The 15,593-nt window shown below is 41.9% G+C and overlaps 1 protein-coding gene across 2 annotated transcripts; it reads left to right on the top strand.

Annotated features, from left to right (window-relative positions):
• The first annotated feature begins 3,367 nt into the window (after positions 1-3,367).
• On the top strand, positions 3,368-15,189 carry LOC105021791 (folylpolyglutamate synthase, mitochondrial). 2 transcript variants are annotated; one of them, XM_010889712.5, is made up of 16 exons: positions 3,368-3,594; positions 3,756-3,978; positions 5,309-5,437; positions 5,579-5,632; positions 5,762-5,826; positions 6,146-6,260; positions 6,791-6,868; positions 7,359-7,420; positions 8,921-9,023; positions 9,497-9,574; positions 9,746-9,893; positions 10,541-10,630; positions 10,729-10,879; positions 11,015-11,090; positions 11,269-11,335; positions 13,841-15,189. In XM_010889712.5, the coding sequence occupies exons 2-16, from the start codon at positions 3,766-3,768 to the stop codon at positions 14,221-14,223; spliced, it is 1,812 nt and encodes a 603-aa protein (XP_010888014.2). In that variant the 5' UTR covers positions 3,368-3,594; positions 3,756-3,765; the 3' UTR covers positions 14,224-15,189. The 2 variants fall into 2 exon arrangements, with proteins under 2 accessions (XP_010888014.2, XP_010888015.2); XM_010889713.5 differs by lacking the exons at positions 3,368-3,594; positions 3,756-3,978 and adding an exon at positions 4,700-4,870.
• The last annotated feature ends 404 nt before the right edge of the window (positions 15,190-15,593 follow it).

The following is a 15,593-nucleotide window of genomic DNA, read 5'->3' as shown; positions in this document are numbered from 1 at the left end:
CCCATCTGTCCTAGGCTTCTGTTAAACATAATTTGGCTACAGACCATACGGTGACATTAACCAAGTTCAGTAATGAGTTATAGACAGAAGACGTAGAGGAAATTAGTCTTTGAATGACATTTATTGCAAAATCATTGAGTTTTAGAGTACATAACAGGCCCATATTTGGATGAATTTCACAATATGTGTCTGTTTTATTTGAATCTAGTGTTTTTCTACTTCGGCCTAATATGATTGGGTAATATATGTGTATTTAAAACAATGTCTGTCAGGTTTCCATCCAATACAGTTAATTACTGCTTTATAGTTAGTAATTTGACATGGAAATAGTGTTTGAAAATTTGTTTTTAATTTAATATAACCCATTTACTAACTCAAATTACAGTACTATGTATTTGTCTTGTCATTGAGGACTTTTGCTTTAAACATTCACGGATTGGGGTACTTTTAAGAACAACCAAAAACATCTATATGTTGAAAATTATATGAAGCATTTGTTTTAGGCATATTTTTATTGGTGACATTTTGATATCTGCTGCTGAGGTTGATTAAAAAGTGAAAGTTTGATTGTGTTGTTTTTGTAAGGCATATGGACAGAAATCTGTAAAAAATCTGATTGAGCAATAAAACAACAATGGAGGTCCAAAAGAGCACAACAAATAACATTGAAATACAATTAATGTAGTCCAAAAACTAAGTTAATGTTATAACCTAAAATAAATTATTAAATGATTTGCAAGCTGGACAATTAAACATTTAATCACCCCATCAAAAAATGCATCGTGTTATATGGCCAGTGAACACTTTCCTGTTTACTCTTGCTAAAAACTGTTTTTTGTCTTTGTCTCTTCAAACTATATTGTGTTTTCTGGATCTTGTCATTTTTTTTGTATGGAAACCAACATTAGCTGATGGTTTAAAGACAGCTAATAGGTATCCTAATCAACAACAAAAAATTAACAGAGAAACTCAATATGAATACTAAGTCCTCTTTTGTCCATGAATGTTTCAGTGTCTTCAAAATCATTAAAAAAGACATGAATGGGTAGAGAGTTTCTTGTTCTTCCTCTAGAGTTGAGGCCGCTCTGTACATCTGCACATTTATTTCCTCGTGATTCAGGGGTGGGGACTTGCACCCGGTCCTTGAAGAGGCCCATGTTGGCATTTACCCAGGCAACAGCATCTCTTAGTATCCCCCAACAACAAAAATTGCCAACTGAAATAAACCACACCGTCTTTTCCAGAGCAGCCTGTATTTCTCCTGAGGTTACCTGTGGGTTTTTCTTTGTGTCAATTCTTCTGGCAGTTCTGGCTGAACTTTCTTGGTCTACCTGACCTTGGCTTGGTATCAAGAGATCCCTGAATTTTCCAAAACTCATTGACTTTTTATACATAGACACTAATTGCAATTTGAAGTCACGGGTGTCGGAAATTCACCTTTAATTGCCATTTTCACCTGTGTGTGTCACCTTGTGTGTCTGTAACAAGGCCAAACATTCAAGGGTATGTATACTTTTGATCAGGGCCATTTGGGTGATTTCTGTTATCATGATTTCAAAATGGGGCAAACAACTATGTGATAATAAATGGCTTCATATGATCACTATATTTAAATAAAATACAGTTTTTTTGCATGATCGGTCATATTTTCAAAAGTAATATTTCCAAAATGTCACAATTTCTTTCAGGGTATGCAAACTTATGAGCACAACTGTAGCTAGAGGTTGTCATATGGAAGCACTTACAGACATCGTTTTCACTGACCCTGTAATTGTCTCTACATAAATGCACCCACTAAATAAAAACCACCAGACCAATGGCAAATATCAATAGGCGGAACGTTCTATTCAGGAACCCCCAAAAGTAACGCCCCTGACTTGGACTGTGCCAATCTGGTCGCATAGATGTATTTATGCGTGTGTAATTATCAGTAGCGCTATGAGCTTGACTATGAAGATGAACAAGGAATGCCGTGGTAATCAATATTCAAAGTCATACAATTTATTCCAATCAAGAAGTAAAGTTACCATACAAAACATAGTTACATACCAACACGATTCAACGTCCTCCCGACTAGTCTACTAAGTATACCATAAGCATTTACAGTATAGCACGAAAGGTGTGCTAGGAGCTTCAATAAGTCAAGCTTCCCTATTTATCCCCACCACACGGACCGATTCCAAACGCCCCCATTGCATCTATAATAGGATCACCTCACCCTGGCGAAAACATTGAAAACAAACAAACCGGCGTTCACACATTTACGTGTATTCAGTTAGCACCATCCAAAGCTTGACACATGGTCTTGCAGGATTCTTCCTCCAGTAAAAATGTACATGTAACAAACGCATGTGCAGCATTGAAAATCTATTGGCGAGTTCACACATTAAAAGACCAAACGTCAGTGCAGTTAATCCAACGAAAGTCATATTTTAACTTTGTTGATTTGTCCATCCTCACACCTGGTTCGTCTGAACGGATGGGGCTACCTTGGCCCCCACAGTGTATGTCCGTTCCTTTCAGCAAGCAAATAGGCCCATTGGTGTGACGTCCCACTGAGTTGAGGTGCCAGACAACACAGCACCTTCACAAAACACATCATTCATTACACTACAAATGCACTTGATTGATCTTGATTATGTGCTAAGTGGCTAAGTGCTTCATGCTTCACAGTAGTCATAGCATATAAGGCAGTATACACCCTGCAGATAATTAAAACTTATTGATTTACTCTACTGAAAGGGGCAGCAATGCAAGTGTCTTTGGAAGTGCCAGTCCCATTCAACAATAAAAAAAGAAGGAATGTTCAAAATGTTACCAGTATGGCTTTGATGAGGATTAGGTAAAAAATACGTGATGTTGGGACCTCAACCAGTCTCTGCCTAGGACCCCCAAATCACTAAAACCACCACTGATTGGCATTCAAGAGATTGCAACTCATTTCTGATTGGCACTCAATTCTCTGCAAAATGCCTTCATGATTAAATTAAATACATTTGTTCTGTTATTCCTCGTGTCCTATGCATATTCATTCTAAAATGAAAACATAAACTTGGCAAGACCCATCAATTTTATTAAAGAAACAAAATGTTGTGAAATTCTATAAATTGAATGACATTGTTTGGATGTGAATTTACATAATATGATATTTTAAAAGTGAGATTTTCTTTGGTTCAGTAAAGTCAAGGAAATCCATGATGAAAAAAAAAACATGGCAGCAAATAGTGAGTTCACCAGGACCTCCAGCGAATTCGAAAGCGGATCCTAGTTTTCATACCTAGTAATATCACCACCGAGGTAATACACGAGTGCCACCTTGTGGAGTACTGCTAAAATAAATGTACACAAATTGCACTTCCAGTACAGCGGATGGCGGTAACACTGTAAATGGCAGTTGGGTATCAAGTAGAGGAAAGAGGAAAAAACGAAGAGCTACATCTAGCTCCTAGAGCAGCAGAGAGATGTCAACACATCAACTGTATATTGTTTTTGCAATATCTAACACACACGAGGAGTGCCTAGAGACTTCTATGCTTTTCGTGCACGTGGAAATGTTAACAAGGGACAGTTTGCAGCTCGACCGATTTAGGCCTGGTCCGTTTGTCTTACAGTCGTATGGTGCACTGTGAACAACTCATTTGCTTGCATTTTGGTTGTCATATAACACGTTTTTCTCCAGGTCATATTGAAACAATGTTCGTCTTTATGAGAATGGCACGAGAAAACACTAACACAATTCAATTCATCTCTCGCAGGAGGCGTGGCATGACGACGAACATGTTCAGCAGGAATATCGCCCAAATTTGGCCGCGGCTTCCTGTGCATCCTAGCCTCATGATGGTTCGTTTCTCTCGCGTGTGGGAGCGTGGCTCCGTATTTGCCGCGTTCCTCCACCAGAAAGACTGGTCGTCCACAGTTACCACATTGAAGTTTTCAAGTACAAAGGCAGAACCGCGTCTTCCCAGAATGGAGTATCAAGTAAGCGTTCAATGTATAGTTAATAACTAGCTATCATGTCACCACTGAACAACCAATTTTCTATCTAGCTAGCCAATCAAATTTGACAACTGTCTCACGAAACGTAATGCAACTTTCCGGTCTCTGAGTTACGGTCATTACAGTCTGCTTTCCATCGAATTATCAGATATCACCTAACTAGTGTACAGTACCACTAACTCCTACGAGGCTAATACTAGGTATTACATCAGCCGAAATATTTCGCTGGTCAGTGGGACTGGCTTGAAAGGGAATAATTACCTGCTTTCAAGTTATGGTTGACAGTTACGAGTCACGTTTTAGAAAGGTTCTGTTAACTTTTAGTTGCTGCAAAGCGAACGAACGCTTTGGTTTTGTAAAACACTTAAATTGCCCTCGCAAATAGAAATGTAATCCGGCTAGCCTACAGTAGTTAACACATTTAAAACATAACCTTTACTTGAGGGAAAGGTACACGTGCGCCGTTTTTCTACGAACGGGCTTGTACTACTTAATTTATACCAAAGATGAGTTATTCTAACTACCAAGATAACTAAAAACTGGAACTTTCGCTTTCAATAAGTTACGATAGGCGGAGCCATTCACGAGCTAGCCAGATCCCAATTGGACAATATTCGCATTTCAGCGCTCCTATAAATAGCGTTTGAGAGACTTCGGCAAAGGTTAACTTGTATAAAACTAAGTTCACCCTGTTCGTAACTTATTGCCTTGGGAACAGGACTTTGTTGACATCAGTGGTTTCATCGAGTTAAAAAAAAATCTTCAGAATATCGGCCAAGTTTCATTTAGCTCCGCTTCCACTGCCCATTCACTTTGATTTCTCTCCCCGTGTGGAAAGGAAATTACTTCTTGATGCTTCAGATTTTTACATCCGGTACGCTATCTGGCTCGTCATTTATGTGGCTGGGGTTATAGAAATGGTAGCTAGTATTAACAAAGTAAATGCCGTGTAAAAAGTTACGACTGCTAGAAATTTAGGCCTAGCTGCATGACACATTATTCAGCTAACATTTTATTATCCGTATTTAACACTACCAAATTATCCTCAGTTGGCAACATTTTCCTTTAGCACAATGGACTTTTCCAGTGGTGCCTCTACTCCCAGCAGTTCAGTTTCATTGTAGCCCCAGCCAAGCACAGTTGATTCAACTTTTCAACTAATTGTCAGACTCTCATTGAGTTGAACTGGGTGTGCTTGTCCAGGGCTACAGCACAAAAGTGTACTGTTTTGGGTAATGGAGGACCAGAGTTGGGAAACACTTGACTATTCAGATGGGTTCTGATCAACATGCCCTGTTTATTGCTACTGTAGGATGCAGTGTGCACCCTCAACACCCTCCAGACCAACGCCAGCCTCCTGGAGCAGGTGCGTCGAGAGCGTGGTAATCCCCAACTCCAGCTCCAGGCTATGAGGGGCTTCTTGGAGCGAGCAGGCCTGAGTGTAAGTTTTACTATGCCTTTGTAATCAGCGTTTACCCCCTTCAGTGTATTTTGGAGTAGCTACTTCTGTTCTGAATTGTAATTTTAAAATTTGTTAGAGTATTTGTCACTCTCCTAAATGCTTCATTGTTCATGATTCAAGGTGGAAGACCTTGACCATCTCAACATTATTCATGTCACGGGAACAAAGGGCAAGGTGAGTGAACCTGTGTGTTTCACGGATGTGTGCCAAGCCTTCCCTGAGGTCACTATGCAACATGTGCCAACAAATGTAGTAAACAAGCTTGATATGGCAGTATGAGAAGGTTCGTGTTTTTCCTTTCAGGGGTCAACATGCGCCTTCACCGAGCAGATATTGAGAAGCTATGGCTTTCAGACTGGATTTTACAGGTAGATATCAAGAAGTGTCCAAACCAGAACAGTTTTGCCTAATACTGTTAAAACGCATTCTGTTGTTGATGCAGAGTGAGGGCATGCGTGCTAATGGTTGCCACCCCTTGTGAATGGTCACAGACAGTCATCTGAATTCCTCCGTGACGTTATTCACAAAAGTGCAGGAACAGTTATTAAGGGAAAAAGCATGCAGTTTTTATCTAATTCTGTCAATGACTACTGTTTTTGTCAAGTACAGACCTATGCTTTGTCTCCGTGCTCATGAAACATTTCTGTTTTTGACTTAACATTTCTGCAACTATTATGTTGACTGCAGTTCGCCACATTTGGTACAAGTCAGGGAGAGGATACGAATTAATGGAAAACCAATCAGCAAAGAGCTCTTCACAAAATATTTCTGGCAGGTGTACGGACGGCTATATGAAACAAAGGTAGGTGTGGAAAACCAAAGATTTAGATTTCTGCTTTCAGATGATATTTAATATTGTCTTGGTTTTGTCTGTGGTCTCAATTCGGGCTAACTCTGTGTAGTTTTCCTGTCTTTGTCTGTCAGGAGGGATCATTTAGCTTGGGAAGGAAATGGGAAAATCTGTCCTGTAATGATCAGTGCGTGCTTGTCATGAGACTGACGGCACGCTTTGTCTAATTTACCATAGATGTCATGTGTTTTATCTGTCGACCCTTAAATGCTGAGGTCACATCCGCTGGTGTTTTTGGTTAGCCCGGCTCATGAGGCTCCGTTCACCTAACATGACTCATTCGACTCCCAAACAACTCTTTGGTCAAAATGGTTAAAAGCCAAACATGAAGCCTATTCACTGTGTACATTGCTTCTTGAGATTCACCAAACAAAAGTGGTTAATTTTTTTCGAGGACCCTTTGCTCGTTTCAGATCATTGTGATGTTAAAGAGATACAATTAGTGTGGCAGTATTATCCTGATGATCTTTGACCCTCCTCAGGACGCTTACGGGGGAAGCATGCCTGCTTACTTCCGCTTCCTGACCATCCTGGCCTTCCACGTGTTCCTGCAGGAAAAGGTAGTTTGTCATGCCAATACCAGCATTTAATCTTTCCCTCTCCGGCGCAGACTGGTTGAATAAACGTTGCTTCCACGTCATTTCGACAAGAACATTTTGAGTCCAGGTGTTTTATTCTAAATCTTGTAATGTGGTTCACCTTTATGTCAATTTCATATTAGACAAATCTATAAAATGTAAATCAGAACTAGAGGCTGAGCTAATTCTGTCTGTTAGGTTATAACATGTTATAACTGCTCCTGTACCCCCCATTCTGGGTCTCCCTGCTGAAGCAGTGAGTGTCTGGTGTCTCCAGCTGCATTCCGTTGCCAAAAGCGTGGCCCCCTCGATTTCAAATTAAACCAGGAAGTGGATTGAAATAAATGTCCTGCCTCAATGCTTCTTGTTCTAAATACATTTTGTTTTTGAGATCTTTAAACTTCGCTTCCTGTAATAAATAAATGTGACGGTAGTGTAGCTCTACAGCCCATTAATTCCTCTTGTGATGCAGGTGGACCTGGCAGTGATTGAAGTTGGGATAGGTGGTGCCTACGACTGTACCAACATTATCAGGTAGGAACCATTGAGTTTGATTGTATTGTATGGGATGGGGTGGAAAAAACCAAACATTTTCAGTATTATGGTCCACATATACCGTTAACCTTTTAGCTAGATGTCAGCTAATGGTTACGGTGGCAGCAGCTGAGCTGATCATTTGCTCACTGGGCTCTTATGGAATTCCGCTCTCTGCAGCTCTTTCTGATTTACTCGAACTGTACCCCCGGGTCCTGGCCAAGTGCCAATGTCTAGTGACTACTGCTGCATGCCTAATTCACATTTTGTGTCTCACTGAACACACCCACAGAGACACTCCACCATCTTAGCGTGACTGCACGATATGACAAGGTCTTGTCAGCTGTGTCACATTTTGCACCAAAATGCCTACATTTATTGGTAATTTCGAGAGGAAGATACAGTGGGGAGAACAAGTATTTGATACACAGCCTATTTAGCATACCGAACGGGCCTATGACAGTTCTCAAAGAGAGAGCAGAGGAGATTGGGGTGAGACGAGAAACCCTGAACCGATTCTGTCACTCACAGTTAAAGAGTACCTATGATAAAAATTTCTTCTACATGCTTTGTAAGTAGGAAAACCTGCAAAATCGGCAGGTTATCAAATACTTGTTCTCCCCACTGTACTTTAGGTGCTATTTCAAGAGGTTTGTTGAACAGAAAATACAGTTTTCCACCTTTCTCTCAGATCCCAATTTCATGTTTAATTTTCAATTTTGGTTTTGCCTCATCGCTAACCTCCATGTCGCGATGAGGCATGGGGAATGTTGAAGATTGAGACCGGTAGTATTCTGAAGTATTCACGGATGCAGATGGAATGGAGGAGAGTCAATTCTCTTCTCTGACCTCCGCCCGAGCAGCCTTGAGACAGCGTGCACTGCAGTAGGTATGCTGATACTAGGATTCAGAGTTCTTGCCGCAATGTGGCAGCAGTAACGTTGGATAGTGTCTTGGATCACTGTGCCACTCGGGGGCTCGACTGAACTTTTAAAATGAACTAGCTTAGGCCATTTTCAAAAGATGTGCAGTTGTCAAAAGATTTCAGATTTGACATGTAGTTGTTGTTTATATAACCATATATTACCATAAACCAGTGATACCAGTCCTTTCCTGTAATAGGCTTTGTTGTGTGCAAATCATTCTCACCTGTTAAGACATGCCCATGGCCAGAGTTGGAATATCTTTGCTAGGTGGACACCCAAAATCTTAATGGGTTTGGGACACCACCACACTCAATCCCAACTCCTCAGTCACCCTGCAGCACAGCACAATTATTTTTCTTTGTTCATTTTTGTTCTCGCCCTGGTGCCCCACACCAGTTCATTTCTGTTCTCACCCTGCATCTTAATTAACATAAACTGCTGATCCTGAACATGTAACTAACAAAACTGAAGTCTGATTCACAATGACCCCTCAGTCTGTAGCCCTGCTGTCTTTGTGTGGTGATGGTTCAGCCGTGTACACACTCGTTTCTGTGCTGTCTGTTTCTTCTCACAGGAGGCCATGGGTGTGTGGAATCTCCTCCCTGGGCATAGATCACACCTCAATACTGGGAGACACCATTGAGAAAATCGCCTGGCAGAAAGGGGGGATTTTTAAGGTGAGCGTGGCTGATGGTCAATTCACTTGGACTTTGCAGAGATGTTTTCACTCGCAGCCAAAAGGAAGCCAAAGGGAGGGAACTACTGGAAGTTGTATTGAAAAATATTTTGCAATAGAGGTTTTACACTCCCAATGTATTTTTTTGGGTGGTATGCACAAATGAATACAACTCTGTTCACCGTGTGCATTTGCTTGGTCAAGGCCTTAGTTTTGATAGTTTATGCAGGATGTTTAGTTCAGAACAGAACCTTTAGGATGGAACAGGTGTTGACATCGTAGGTTAATGGATTTACCAGTTATTTCATTTTTTTTTTTTTTTTTAAAGCCCTATTTAAAATCTAACTTTCCTGTGCTGCATGATGTATCGTAGTGTGACCTTGACAGAGGCACTGATGCTAACATTTGACATATGCCGAGCTTTTCCGTACACTTGGAGTTTATCAGGTTATTTAAATTCTGGTTTATCCTCAGCCAGGGGTTCCTGCTTTCACTGTGAAACAGCCAGACGGGCCTATGACCGTTCTCAAAGAGAGAGCCGAGGAGATTGGGGTGAGACGAGAAACCCTGAACCGATTCAACACAGGATAGAGCATTTGATCTGCATAGCAGAACCTTGTACTGTAGATCTGTATCTTACATTAATGTCTCCTCACATCTATCCCTCAGTCTGTCCTTGAATGAGTTTAACTCCTCCCTTCCACCTTGTGACCGCCTCCTCAGTGTCCGCTGTGGGTGTGTCCTGAGCTCGGGGAGTACCCGGCTGACTCCGGACCTCTGCACCTGGGCATGGCTGGCCAGCATCAGCACTCCAACGCCTCCCTCGCCCTGCAGCTCAGCCACAGCTGGTTAGAGAGACGCTGCCTTCCTGGTATGTGCGTGTCTGAGCTGCGGTGTTGGGATCAGTTACTGCTTAGATGTAACATGTTAATCCATGTGGAGTATTCTTGAGCAGTAAGTCACAGGGGGTCGGTTGTATGTGATCGGTGTACCTTGTCTAAGGGTGCCTGTAGGCAGTCCTGAGCTGTGATATATGGGCATGTGCTCCTTATGACAGGCCTTATGGCTGTTATAAGCAACTTCTCAATGCAATTCGAACATTAAATATGTATGTCTTGTCATACCTCCGGTATACAGACTCAAACCACAGTCTTCAAGCAAACTGCAGTCAGGGTTCAAACCACCTGGTTTATAATACTAATTATAAAATGTGAAGTTTGGGCCCTGAATGCTTAGTGGGTGAAAGCCACAGGTATGTTATTTTAGTTTTAAAAAAAAAATTGTATTTTAATTAGGTTTACTGGTAAACTTGAATTTTCTGAGGTGAACGTGAGGGTTGAATGTTATTGCTAAAATTACTCCACCTAGTTACTCATAAGTTATTATGTAGTGGGTTAGTGTTTTGACATTGGCAGTAATGCTAGTGAGTAATCTGGGTACATACAGCTGTGTTTATTGGACTTTGCACGCTTGCCTGTGTAGTTATTCTGGGTCAATTGTCTTCTGTATCTCCTGTAGACAACAGCCTCCCCTTTCAGCCCGCCACTGACACCAGTAAAGGTGTGTTACCTGCTGCAGGCTTCCGTCCAAGTCCCATCATGGTCAAAGGTCAGTTCAGTGGAAAAAAATAACAACATACCCAACGGCCTGCATTGACCCGACAGCATATTCGGTGTCTCAATCCTACTCCTTCTCTGGGACGGTAGGGCTGTCCGACACGGAGTGGCCGGGAAGGACCCAGACACTAAACCACGGCCCGGTCACTTATTTCATGGACGGGGCCCACACCACGCGCAGCATGCTGGCCTGTGTGCAATGGTTCAGTGAGGCTGCTGCCCAGCAGGAGAGGACCGCAGGGTTAGTATGTGTGTGTGTGGGTGTGTGTTGAAATGATCAGTGATCATGTCAGATGTTGTCCACGCACCTTGACTGTGTTTGGCACGGCGGTTGCTAGTTCTGTGCGACCCTGACCCCCCGCCCTTGTCTTCACAGCGGCCCTGTAGTCAGAGTACTGCTGTTCAACTCCACAGGGGAGAGAGACTCTGCAGCCATGCTGAAGCTATTGGTGGTGAGTGTGCCTGGCTAAGTTCCCGTTGCGGGCAAATCTGCTATTACTGTCCGTGTCGACACTGACGAGCATAACACCGTCTGAAAGAGTGTCCGCCTGCCCTGGTGGGATAGTCATGCCCTGTGCAGTTGTTTATAGGGTGGCTGTAGTTGATATGTTTCTCCCTTGGTCTTTTCAGCCATGCCACTTTGACTTTGCTGTGTTCTGTCCGAATATCACGGAGGCCATTGCGTCTTGTAACGCAGGTAATGCATTCATTTTGGGATTGTTGACATGCATAAGTGGTTCTGGAACCGGGGGAACAACGTTGTATTATTTACGGTTCTACATTTTTAATTTACAACAGACAGAATATTAGCTGTAGGCTCTGTTGTCCAGAGGTGGGAAATTGTATTATTCTTTTTTTCTGTGATTGAATGGGTGTGCTGGAATTGAGCGATTGGCCATGAAAGGTGTGTGTGTGGTGTGTGTGTGTGTGGTGTGTGTGTGTGACCAAAAATGATATTCTAGGAATACAAAACGTACTGTTTACCCTACGTCATTAGGAAGTCTTTCGGAACACCACCCAGGCATTTGCCTCTAAAACCTTAACAGGTTTACATCTCGTCTATTCTTCTGTGGATTAACCGTGGATTCTAATGTCATGTTTTGAGCCCTTGTTGGCTGTGATCCACACACCTTCCCGGCACTGACACAGATTGGCAGAACCAGGAACCCTGTGATTATGGTGTGAAACGTTTCGGTAATTCCAGCGCGTCCTTTTAAATATAGAAATGTTGAACTTAAAATGTCCTGTTCGACAGGGATGGCAGGGTTGTCAGGTGGTCAAAAACGTTAAGGCAGTAAATGAGAGGTGGCTGGTTGTAACCCCTTCACCCAGTCATTCTCTCCCTGACCAAGACAGTAAACCTGTAATTCATCCCAGGTTATTGCTGTAAATAACAATCCGTTCATAATGTCAAAGTGAAAATAATTTGCAAATAGTTCTAATTTAATTACAGATATAAAACAGAAAAAATACTTCATTGCAAAGGTATTCACCCCATTTGCTTTGATATACCTAAATGAGCTGTGGTTCAACCAATTATCTTCATAGGTAATACAATTACATGAATGGAGTGCACCTGTGCAGTGCAGATTATTTCAGATTAAACACCTGTCTCTGTAAAGTCCAACAATTATTTGGTAGAATTCCTAACAAAAACTTCATCATGGAACATTAAAGCAAATCCAGAATATGGTTCTTCAAATTTCCCAATCAGGGGTATAAGAATATATCCAAGGCCTTGAATATCCCACTGAGAACAGTAAAGTAAATCTTTATGAAATGGAGCGAATATGACAACTGAATCTGTACACAAGGCCAGACTCAAAAACGAAGTATCGTGGTGAGAAAAGCACTAGTCAGAGAGGCCTCCAAGAGCCCTGTGGCAACTCTAATGGAGTTACGGTCTTCCACGCCTGAGGTGGGAGACACTCTGCATACTGCCACACAATAGTGACCTTTATGGGAGAGTGGCATAAAGAAAACCACTCTCATTTAATCTCAGCAAGAGTTTGCCAAAAGGCATGTGGGAGTAGAAAACTATGGTCCGTTAAGGCCAAAAGAGTTTCTTGGCCACAAAGCTAAGTGTTAGGTTTGGTACCAGCCTAGCACCGCATGTCTTCCTGAAAACACTATCCCTACCATGAAGCATGGTGGTGGCAGAATCATGCTTTGGGGATGCTTCTCTGTGTCAGGACCTGGAAAGCTTGTGAGAATAGAGGGCAAAATGGATGCAATTAAGTACAGAGCAATCCTGGAAGAAAACCTGATAAAGTCCAAGTGAATACTTTTTGAGTCGCGGTAGGTATCGTAAATGTTCTGGCTATTCAGATTGGAAACATGAAAATAGAGACACTACTCTATTAGTAAAATAATAGCTCTCCTTGTGATTTCTTTCTTTTGAAGATGCAACCTGCCAAATTTACTGACCTTACAGTGAGGGGAAAAAAATAATTTTATCCCCTGCTGATTTTGTACGTTTGCCCACAGACAAAGAAATGATTAGTCTGTAATTTTTATGGTAGGTTTATTTGAACAGTTAGACAGAATAACAAAAAAACCCAGAAAAACCCATGTCAAAAATGTTAAGTTGATCTGAATTTTAATGAGTGAAATAAGTATTTTGATCCCCTTTGCAAAAACATGACTTCCATTTGCTAATAATCGCACCAGCTGTTGTCACCTTCTCACCAAGCAGCTTGGCGATGGTCTTGTAGCCCATTCCAGCCAGTCTACAATCAGCTCTTTGGTCTTGGCCATGGGGGAATGTTTGGAATCTGATTGATTGCTTCTGTGAACAGGTGTCTTTTATACAGGTAACAAGCTGAGATTAGGAGCATTCCCTTTTACGAGTGTGCTCCTAATCTCAGCTCGTTACCTGTATAAAAGACACCTGGGAGCCAGAAATATTTCTGATTGAGAGGGGATCCAATACTTATTTCACTCATTGAAATGCAAATCAATGTATACAATTTGTTTTTCTGGATTATTTGAACAGTCTCTCACTGTTCAAATAACCTATAATTTAATAAAATTAGACAGAATTTCTTTGTCAGTGGACAAATGTACAAAATCAGCAGAGGATAAAAAAAAAACTCCCTCACTGTGTATAGCCATTTCAATTTTACCCATTGATTCTGGTAAAAATATAAATAACATGTAAACCCTCTCGCACAACTCCTCCCCTCATCCTCTCCCCTGGCAGACCAACAAAACTTCAATGTCTCTGTGGAGAACATGCTCACCCGTTGCCTGGACAACCAGAGGAGCTGGCACCTTCTCAACGGCCAGGAGGAGAAACCTGACTCCCAGCTGCTCATCTCACGTGACACGCTCCCCATGGTGGCGTCCGGACAGCGCAGTGAAACCCTTGTCTTTCCCTGCATCCTCAGCGCCCTCCAGTGGCTCAGCCAGGGAAGGGACTCGATCCTGGCTCACACAGACACAAGAGTCATCCCGGTCAAGCCCAGCGTGACGGCCAAAGCTGCTCCGCTACGAGACGCCACCAGCATTCATGTACTTGTCACAGGAAGCCTCCATCTAGTCGGCGGTGTCCTGAAACACGTTGACCCTTCGTTTGCCTGCTAGACACTGTGCTGTCAGATCTTTGAATTGGCAGTACATGAGAGTGCATATATAGCATTAGTTTGGATTGTCTGATGAAGAAAGGAACAGCGTTCCTCTCTGAGAGGTAAATGCTGGGATGTCATGTGAGCGAAGGTAAAGCTGATGTTAACTGTGCTTACTAGTAGGTAATCAAGTGTTTGCCAGGCGGCAGAGTCTGTCACCCCCATGCTTTTGGTGAGGTTAATAAAGAAATGCCCAGTCCCAGAACATCCTATTTCTATCACATCAAATAAATAAGCAGGGTTCTCTGGCCAATAAACCTTAATGCCAAATGTTAGTCAGTCCCATCTTGAGCCTTATTGAGGATCACACCTCAGCAGCCAATATTGTTTACTTAGACTCCTTGGGGGGAGGGATTATGCACCGTAGAGACTATAAACTGAGGTGGACTGTAACTGGGTATGCTTACGTGGTGTGGTATTGTGTACATTTGTCTCTGGAAGCACAATCGTATGTTGACTAATGAAATTTGTTTCCAAAAGTTTTTTTTTTTTTTTACCAGGGACCATGAAAACTAGCACTGGAATTGAGTGAACGCTCTTGTTCCAGTCTGTTTGTTTTAGTCTGGTTACACATAGCAATCTAAGTGTGTGCCAATTAATTCCCTGCACAGCTGGGCATCATATTGCTATATCATGATACAGTTAGAAAATATGATGGAAGACTTTTATCTGGCAGATGACTTTAATGTTGGTCTGGAATGTGGCCCTGTTTTCCAGAGAAAATCTTGTTCAAAATAGTTTTAAATGCTGTGTTTTAAAATGTTTGCACTTAATTAAATTCTAATGAACCAGATGTTTGTTTTTTTTTAAGCATCATGATGTCAAATTTGTAAGCTTTCCAAAATGTTGCTGGCTTATTGGAAGCTGGCAATGATTAGGTGCCCATGATGTGGGCCAAATAATACGTTTTCCTAGGATACTGGAGTTAACATCCATAACACTACATCAGGGAAATGTCCCTTTATTTCCCCCTGGGTATTGGGATTTGGTGTTTAGACAGAGGGAAAAGTGCCTCCTACTGGCCGTAATAAACTACTTTCTGCAGCACCTGGTGTTCTTTGGACTGACCAGAGCCAACCCTGCTTAGTTTCAGATGCAAGCTAGCAGTGGGATGCAGGGTGCAATGTTGTGAAGTTGGATGCAATTCGCGCTTACCTCTACTTGTGTAAGAGGTTTTAGATATTAAATTTTGAAGTTTCAGCTGATATTTAAAATGGATATAAAATGAAAACGAGTTGAGTGTGATCATGGAAGCTGGTCAATGCAGTGCACGTGATTATTTGTTTTGTTTTCTGCAGAACATTTTATATACCAACCAGAAAAACGCAT

This window comes from Esox lucius, chromosome 14 (assembly GCF_011004845.1).
Source record: "Esox lucius isolate fEsoLuc1 chromosome 14, fEsoLuc1.pri, whole genome shotgun sequence".
Taxonomy (NCBI): Eukaryota; Metazoa; Chordata; class Actinopteri; order Esociformes; family Esocidae; genus Esox; species Esox lucius.
The sequence above is the reverse complement of the archived record's forward strand: the minus strand, read 5'-3'. Positions and strand labels throughout refer to the sequence as shown.

Coding starts and splice junctions, on each gene's coding strand:
- LOC105021791 (XM_010889712.5), top strand. CDS start 3,766: ATGACGACGAACATGTTCAGCAGGAATATCGCCCAAATTTGGCCGCGG. Junction 3,979..5,308: donor TTCCCAGAATGGAGTATCAA/GTAAGCGTTCAA, acceptor TTGCTACTGTAG/GATGCAGTGTGCACCCTCAA. Junction 10,631..10,728: donor AAGTCCCATCATGGTCAAAG/GTCAGTTCAGTG, acceptor CTGGGACGGTAG/GGCTGTCCGACACGGAGTGG.